The sequence below is a fragment of the Labrus bergylta genome, chromosome 13 (genome assembly GCF_963930695.1).
Source record: "Labrus bergylta chromosome 13, fLabBer1.1, whole genome shotgun sequence".
In the NCBI taxonomy this organism is placed as follows: Eukaryota; Metazoa; Chordata; class Actinopteri; order Labriformes; family Labridae; genus Labrus; species Labrus bergylta.
Genome location: NC_089207.1, coordinates 15811254 through 15820493, shown reverse-complemented (window position 1 = coordinate 15820493; position 9240 = coordinate 15811254). Strand labels below are relative to the sequence as shown.

General features: G+C 41.2%; 1 protein-coding gene across 1 annotated transcript; it reads right to left on the bottom strand.

The window, feature by feature from the left end:
* Positions 1-2904: 2904 nt before the first annotated feature.
* asb1 (ankyrin repeat and SOCS box containing 1) lies at positions 2905-9214 on the bottom strand. Its single transcript, XM_020644750.3, has 5 exons — positions 8947-9214; positions 8032-8170; positions 6102-6404; positions 4820-5202; positions 2905-4094 (listed from the first exon to the last, which is right to left on the bottom strand). Exons 1-5 carry the CDS (start codon positions 9041-9043, stop codon positions 3964-3966), a joined length of 1053 nt encoding a protein of 350 aa, XP_020500406.1. The 5' UTR covers positions 9044-9214; the 3' UTR covers positions 2905-3963.
* Positions 9215-9240: the final 26 nt, after the last annotated feature.

Here is a 9240-nt window from a genome sequence, read left to right as displayed (position 1 = left end):
GTGGCGGCAGTAAACACGCTGTGATGTGGTCATTGGAGAAAACGAAGAGTTCCGGAACGCCTGAGGAGTGAGCTCATTCAAATTAAAGTGCGTGGCAATTACCAAATGGTGCAAGTGCAGGAGAGCAGGCCGCCTGATAAAGAGTCAGACACAAAGTGAACTACTTAACAACTTACAGGTGACTCTTCACATAAACAAACATAAATTTGACTCTCTTTTACACAAACAGGGTCTACTAACGTATTCGTAAGCACGCACACTCCCCACAGTGTTTTATAGAAGAAGAAAAAAAAACCACCAAATCCATGGAAACAACCTTTAAATCCTCGCCTGAAAGCTGCGGTTGCCTCATGAAGAGAGCTGCACTGCATTTTACATCCCTTTGCACGCTTGTCCCCGATTGAAGCGGAACACTGTGGTAATATTAGCAAAGGCAGCTGAGATTTGATTGCAGTTTGTGGTGCAAATAAAACTCTGGAATGAACAACACCATTCAGCTTTTCCAGACTCTCAGTGAAGAAATAAACCTTTAACCATCTCTGTTTCTCTTTTGTTGCGGAGGAAAAAACACATTTAAATTCTGCTAATGCTGATCATGACTTGAAGTTTAATGGACAAAGCTTTGACCATTAAAATAGAATTTCCTGTTGAGCATTCAAAAGAGGAGTGCGTGTAATGTGTCCTCATTATCACGACTCCTCTCAGCAGTGGTATCTCATTGATGAATAAAACTTGTTCAATGCGATATTTATTATAACCCTTTAATGGATCTGCCCATGGAGAACATAGTGGGGTTTCTTCTTGAATAAATTGTCAAATAAAATAAGTGTGACTTGAAAGAGCAAGTCTTTTGCAATGGAAACTCCCCACAGGAAGATAGTGGTTTACCGAGCTGTCCAAGCCCTGCTTCACTCTGCACTGATGCAAATGGGCCCGTTCTGCGACTGTGTGTGAGTTCTGTTAATGAAAGACTCGCTTTAATGAGTTCTGAAAGGATGAGGCTCCCGAGGACACATGCTGAGGCCTACAGCTGAAACCTCGGTAGTAAACTTAGAAGAGGCCGACCGAAGAGAAATGTAGCGACATGGAGAAAAGAAAAAAGGAAATATAAAGGAAAAGGATGAATGAGAGACAAAGGCAGAGATTGTGGAGAAGAAGAGAAAAAGAGAGGAAGGAATGGAGAGATATTGGAAGACATTGAGGTGTCTGCTATGCTTGAAAGGAAGACAGTGCCATCTAGAGACCTGGTGTGACAGCTGTGCATTGCTGTACTCAAGCATGCACATAAACTAGTCACTGTCATGCACAGGTTGCTATTAAATAACATCTTAAACAAACGAATAATAAGGTTTCAATACATTAGAATAAAACTGCCCCATGAGAGCCTATATCATGTTCAAAGGCTTTTCTATTCCTAAAAGAGAATTCTTTGAAATACAGTATGTTTGCATGAAATCTGGAAACACACCCAATATTTTTACCATGAACAACATTCATTGTTAGTAGATTTTATGGAGTCTTTGCACAGACCTTCTTGGAGTCAGAGCCCTCCTCTCCCTCAGCCCCTCATGCTCCCTGCTGCTTCCACTCGGGTTCCCATGCCCTCCTTTATCCACGGGGGCCAGTTGGGTTTTTACCAAATTGTGGCTTTTCTTCAATCTCATGACATCTTGACTCATTTATCAACATCCTAACATTAATAAATGACCCTATAGAAAGGCTCTATCCCTATTGTATTAAACAGTAATGTTTTCTCTTCTAGGACATCACGTTTACAAGACAACAAGGAGAGCTAGACATCGAGAAAAGTAATAAAGTAAAGCATCAAGAGAGAGAGAGAGAAATTAGTAATTTCAGAGATCAGTTATTATGACTGTGCACAAGCTTGTGTATCAACTGGTTTAAAAAAAAACCTATTGGACAATCATGCCTCTTCAGTTTCCACATTATTATTTTTTTCTGTCATTGAGCAGACAGTAGTCCTCTTTAAACAATGTTCTGATCAGCTGATTATCATAAGTAATAATCCAACCAGATTCTGCCACAACCTCTCTCAACCAATTATCCTGCTGCTGTCAAATTTTAAAATCTGTCCTCTCTCTTCCGCAGTCAGTTTGTCATTTCAGTGGGATCGCTGCGACCTCCCTCCGCCTCAGTTACCTCCACTCCAGCTCAGTAGAGTCCAGATCCAGCCTCAGAAACCCACTCCTCATCACATACCTCCATCACCCACCACCACCACCAGGACTCCAGAGGGGGGGTATCCTATCCTATCCTACCCCTCGTCATGACGGAGTCTAATCGCCACAGACATTTCATATTTATTTTTTCCTAAATTGTCAAATAAATCCTGGTAAACTCTTACTTAAGTCTCTCCTGATTGAAGCCTGCTCCTCTTCACTGTTTAATTAAGATATTTAAGAACCCATTTTGGAAACAGAAAAGAAGCTATAGTGGGATTTAATCCATAACCCAAGACTCCATAACCTGTAGGGGAAGAAAATCTGTTAACTGTCCCAGACTTGGAACTTGTACGACGGATACATATTAAACTAGAATTTCCCCCAAGGTTTTCTAGTAATAATGAGCTGACACTTTGTATGATCAAAATCCCCACATCTTATGTAGGTCCCATGGCCTGGATATTGAAATGTGTTGATTTTCTTTCATGAAATTTAACCAAACCTAAACTACAGAGACTGTCAGATATTGGCTCAGATGATCTGGACTAGAATCTTGGAAGAGGATGCAAGCAGAGGAAAAGATATCATCCTCTTGTGGTCACTCACAGAACAGGAAGCGTGGACAGGGATCTCACTTTTGAAGAGTCACTGTGCTTTCTGGTGGTGTGGAAGCTTTCCCGCGTAGTGTGAGAAGATTTTTTAAAAAAGGCAGCAGAGTATGTAGAGTTATTGCACATTTACTGTTTGCAAAGGAAGAGGAGATATATAAGGCCAAACACACTGACATGTCGTGTTGACCTATAAAATGTAGGCAAAGTAGCAAAGCTCTGCAACAGACATGCACAGAAGACTTTGGTGCAATATACTCTAAATAGATCATAAATACATCATGTAGCATTATCATTTTAAATATGTTTCAATAACAGGAAGTTGTCTTAAATACAAGTAGGCGGTACATGTTTTCTACAAAGTCTCCTTCATAGGTCGACGTACATTAGTACAACCATGTAAACTTCTCTCAAACTGGAAGCGTTTCTGCTTCAATACATTCAGACCTTTATCAATAATTTCAGGTTTGACCAATCTATGAGGCCATTTTCCTAATCTCACTGTTAAGGCATACGGCTAAAAAAAGATCTACAACCACCTTGGACAACTGTGAACACAGACCGCCAGTGTTTGCTAACCCACGTTTCAGCATTTTTTTCTTCCTATTAATTGAAAGTGCTTGATGCATCAGAAGAAGCAAAATTACATTACAGATTAAATTAAATCTATCGGAGACTCTTATCTTTTTCTGGGAACTTGAGAACATTTGGCAAAAAGGAGGAAATGAGTTTCCCTGTTAGGGATGAATAAAGTTTCCTTATCTAATCTAACATTTGGTTGCTGCACATTTAGTCAACTTGGGAGATGGTAAAAGGCCTAAAATCAGATTTGAGTCAGATTTGACTTGTTGTTTCTCTGCTTTAGAAGAGGATATTTTATACATGACCTGTTTAAGTTTTGCTTCAAAATAAATGTCGTTCACAAAATGGCTTTTTAGCTGAAAAGTGCTACGAGCAGAACACATCTTGGTGATTTAGGAAGTTACAAGGCAAACATTTAGAAGTACATCTAGTTTCCATGAGTAAGGACTTTCTAAGGCTTCTCCAATTGGTTCAAACTTCAAACTCTTCAAAATAATCATCAACTTTCAGAAAATAATAAAAAATGCTCTAGCCTCGGGTGTTTTTGAAGGTTTGGGTTGGAGAGCTTTGTAGAAGGAGGCGGATGGTTTTCAGTTCTGGTGAAGAAGGAAGTTCTTGATGGGCTGTGGTAGTGGTAATGAGGTTATCTGGTTAAAACGACTTTTGCCCAGCGTTCTGCGGATCCTGATGCGACACAGGTGTGTGAGCCTACGCGGGCTTTCTGAGAAGGGAAAAAGCAAAAGTTGATCCTATTAGAAGAAGAAGTTTATTAGAGTGTCAGGTTTCCCATGATAATAACATGGTACAGTCCAAGCATCTTTGTTCCCTGACAGTTTTTAATTCGTTTTGTTTTGTCCCTCACTTTTATGGTCTAAACATAGAAATGATGTAGAAGCATGAACAGACCTTTAACATGTATATTATTGTAATGATGTACGTTCAGTTATGTTTCAACCTAAGAAAAAATAATTCACTATGAAGAGTTCTGAAGGGAAATCCAAGATGGCAGACCAATTGAGATGTTACTTTTTGGAAGAAAACAGGAATTAGTCTGTTGCAATCATGAGAAAATAACAACAAACCAAAACTATATATGAAGCCAGTGAAGTAAATAAATACATAATAATATCCCTATTAAAAATATGATTTTTAAAGATTTATTTTGGGGCTTTTTATGCCTTTGTTTAAGGGACAGGAAAGTGGGTAGAGTCAGATTACGGGGGAGAGGGAGTCAGGAAAGACATATGGGAAAGGAGCCACAGATTGGATTTAAACCTGGGCCATCCGTTTTGAGGACTATAGCCTCCGACATGAGGTGTGCGCTAACCACTAGGCTACCGGTGTCCACCTACTTAAATTTCTACTTTAAACATACTTTTTACTTTAGAGACCCTTTTTTAAAAGATAATTTTCATCAATGCCTCTATATTCAAAGATTGTACTTACTCCTTGCCTCCAAGAAGACCTTAAGTGCCTTTTGATCCACCTTCCTCCGATTAGGAGCCTCCAGTTCCACCTCGTCCCAGGGCACGAAGGCCGGGTTGGCCCCGTGGTCCAGCAGCAGGTGGACGAAGGCCTCCTCACATCCGTGTCTCAGCACAGCATCGAGCAGGCAGGAAGCCAGGCCGCGGGTCAGAGCCTCATGGCAGACGGGCCCTGTGTAGTTGAAATCAGGCTGAGCTCCAGCCTGCAACAGCAGCCGGAAACAGGAGAGGTGGTGGTACGCGGCACTGATGTAAAGTGGACAAACCACCAGGGTGTTGAGTGTGCGGGCGCTTAAGAGGAGTCGGGGTCCCAGCTGGTGGTCCATGTCTACATCAGCATGGAACCTGGACAGAAGGAAACATAGGTACAGCTGAGTTTTTATGAAACCTTAAAAATACATACATCATTGTTTTAATTTCACAGAAAAAGAAGTATACAAACATGATATGTGTCTAGGTCAGAAACTTTGACTTTCCATCTTTCCAAATGTTTTTTTTTTTCTTGCAAAATCCTTCATCATGTGTTGCTGATATAATGGAATCATTTGTTTTTGTGTTTTCTGGGAGCAACTTAGGAGAGACTAGTACTGTTACACTGTATCACACAGCTATCAGTAGTTTAAAATGCTAACCTGGGGACAACACACTGTATAAACAAATAAATACAACAAAAATTGTCAAAAACCAAAAAACAAGGTGTAGACCGGTTTAAACAACAGACGACATGACCCAAAAGCAAAGCCACAACCTTTGGAGCTCCCCCTACTGACTGACTGCAGTATATGACATAAAACCCGGCTCCTTGATGTTTACAGATGCAACATGAGTCAGACTATAAAATGAAAATACAGGTCAAACACGGTTGCTGTTATTATAAATTGTTCTCATGATGCTGATGTATGTCTGAGTGTTCATTTTATTGAGATGTTTACTTGTAACTATTTATTTGATGCTATTAAAAGGGGTTTAATGCATTGATTGACAGCTCTGTTGACAAATGCGGTTCCTTTGGTTCAGTGTCTACTGGATCAGCAGAGTAGAGGAGGAACAGTCAGAAGAATGGAAGGAAGGAAGGAAATAGTCATTAAACTTTCCTTAACTGTGAGTGTCTGCTTCAAGGCAACACAGGAATCTGTTCTGCTATGGACTGTGCTGACCTGAGGCATATGGGCCATTTTACGGTAGGTTAAATGTGTGATAAGTGGAAGGACCGGGACATCAGCGTGACCCTCTCCTGCCCTAACCTGATGAGCTCCTGCAGTATGTCCACCCCTCCCACCCGTGCTGCATGATACAGTGGGGTGCTGCGGTGGTGGCGACTTCCATTTGGATCAGCTCCAGCTTCGAGGAGGATCCTGACGCAGTCCAGGTGACCATTAACCACAGCTACATAGAGGGCCGTTTGACCTTTCACATCAACCAGGTCCACTTCGGCTCCCTGTGAGATCAGATAGGCCACAGAGGCGGCGTGTCCCGCTGTGGCGGCGATCCGCAGAGGGGTACAGGGCAGACAGCCACAACACCACACCGACTTCTCATTGATACGCCTGGAAGGGAGAGAAGGGAGTGGTTGTTAATTGTTACCTAAAATACAAGATGTGGGATTGTCTTGGTTGAATTTTAGAACGTTTTTTTAAGAAGTGTTGTGTAAAAGCAGGTAAATATTTACACAGATACCTGCTAAAATATACTGCTCTAAACACAAGTGACCAAGCCCAGTTGGAATACACAGGTCAGGGCAAACTCATTGAAGTAGTAGTTTATATGAATAACTATGTGGAATTGACCAAGACAGTAATAATGGTTTGGCTGGATGTAGAGATTGTGAGGTGCATACTGAACAACCACTGAGGGATGGGAGTTGTAGAGTGCTGACTTCTCTTCCATGCTCCTGTCAGGCTATGACACATGGGTTCATTATCAGTAGGGCTGGGAATCTTTCTTTGGGATTCGATTCTGATTCTTGGGGTCACGATTCGATTCAGAATCTATTTTCGATTCAAAACGATTCTGGATTCATTGATTCATGGATTCAAAGTCTATTTTTGAATTAGTACATCTACTCTGGATCTTCAGGATCTACTCCAGTCATCCGTGAGGCTGGCTGAATTTCTTGTTGCTCTATTTGGCATTCTACTGGGTTAAAGAGCTAGCATTAGCACTTAGCAGGGAGTGGCTGATGAAAAAAAAATTGGAAGTTATGAATCTACTTCAAATCTCAGAAGATAAGAATCTCGATTTTCACATAAAACTATTTTCCCCACCTCTAATGATCAGTACCTGTATTGACAGTATGCAAACAACCAGATGTCAGTGCACATCGGTCTCAATTAACAATGAACCAGCGCCCCCAGCGGCATAGGAGTATGGTGGTTATAGCACTGTACGTTCAAGAGGATAAAGTACCCAGCATGTGGAGTGTGTTACGTTGTACAACACTGTTAAGTGGTAGAGAAGTGGAAGGACACATTCTCCACAGCATGTCTCTCTCTCAGGCTGTCACTCAGCAAACCCACCGCACAAACCCACTCGACACTGAAACCACAGACCACTTACTGCCACACAAGAGCACTGTGGACCAACCAAGTACGAAGAATATGCTATAATTCTACAACAACAAAACAAACAGTTGCATGAAATGCATTACAATACCTAATTTTATAACCCCCATATTGTCTGACACACACTCTTTGTTAATATACCTGAATATGACTGAATTGGGATTTTTGACACCAATACATAAGTCAGGGGAACTGCCGATTACAGATATGAAAGCTAGTGAATTGTTGCACTGGAATGAAAATAGACCTTTTTGACTTTGTGCAGATTTACAACCATATAACTATGTAGAGATACTCAAAAGGCTGTTTTAAACAAATAACTTAAATTAAGAATATTTCAATCTGCTCAGCTGTAATGCTGTTAATGTAAGGGGTTCAGACAGTGTAAGGATATTGAAAACCATGCTGCTACTTTCATATTGGGGCATAACAACGCCACAATTTCCCAGTTTGGGATCAATAAAGTAATTCTATTCTATTCTAACAAACCGAAACAGATCCATAAAGGCAGATCATGTAGGCCAGGCTATATATATATCTGGAAGGCTTCATTTATTATAAGTGTGACACAAATAAAACCTTATCAAAAAGATCATCATTTACTCCCTCCCACCGTCTGAAGCTGTCTTCCTGCAGCAGGTTCCTCAGGGTGTCCAGATCTCCGACGTAGGCTGCGTTGTGGAGCCGCATGTCATCCTGCTCCAGAGGTTTGTCGCAAAACTGCTCCTGGAGCCATTCTTTCAGATTACGACCTAATAAGGGCACACAGAAACTTAACTGTCAGACCACGGCTTGCTGTGCTACTGAGAGATGATTATTACAGTTTATCTATAAAGAGCTGATGCATACTATAAACTCGTTTATGCATATTTGTTTTGTCAGCTCCCCCAGCACTGATGCCAGAGTGTTTTCATATTCTAATATGAAATATGAGAATCCTGCATTCGAGAGATGCTCCACTCACTTCATATCCTCACATTAGGCTACAGGTCTACAAGGGTGACTGATAGTGGGAGGAAACTGTATATATAATATATAATAAATTCTTCTGTTTCTGGTGAGCTTATGAAACCCACAAATGAGTTGGAGTTGTTCCATGGTTACAAGAACACCATACAGCTTATCTGAGACCCTCTGACATAGGCATTTAACACACCACACCAAAATGTAATGAATGCCAGGCTGTGGCGTAGCTGAATGTTATTGATCAGGAGTTGATGTTATTTAGAAGCTCTAATTATCAATCTATTACACCTACACCATTAATAAGCTATAATAATAATACAGATGCAGTGTGGGCCACTGCTTCGTATGCATACCTCTGCAAGTCCAGACATATTTTAACACACTCACATTAACCATAATGAGCCACACCTTATTACATGAATCAGCCTCAATAACACAACATCTACTATTGTTGCCATGCTCATGAACTCAGCGTGTTTTTGTACCCACTGTCCTCTGATCTGACACTCTTCCACATGGAGGCTACATGCTCCCCTTTACAGCTTTGATGAATCATTGTTACCTGCAGCAGTGGCATGTGGCAGATCAGACACAGTGATGAGCGGTGGGAAATTGATACTGGGCGGGTCGTCGACATCAGCCTCTTGACCGTCCGCCATAGTCTTGAAATGTCACGACGTCCGACTGAAAACAGTGCTTTCAAATTAGATTGACACTGATTTATGTAAGAACGACACTTCGTACAATCTAACTCAGGGCAGAGATATAAACATAAACAAACGTGACTGTGTTGATGACGGCTACCGCACAGTCCTCTGCGTTACTTCCTGTCTGCGCTCAGCTGGAGGGATTTAAA

Coding starts and splice junctions, on each gene's coding strand:
- asb1 (XM_020644750.3), bottom strand. CDS start 9,043: ATGGCGGACGGTCAAGAGGCTGATGTCGACGACCCGCCCAGTATCAAT. Junction 8,171..8,946: donor GCCACATGCCACTGCTGCAG/GTAACAATGATT, acceptor TGCCCTTATTAG/GTCGTAATCTGAAAGAATGG. Junction 6,405..8,031: donor CAGGAAGACAGCTTCAGACG/GTGGGAGGGAGT, acceptor TCTCCCTTCCAG/GCGTATCAATGAGAAGTCGG.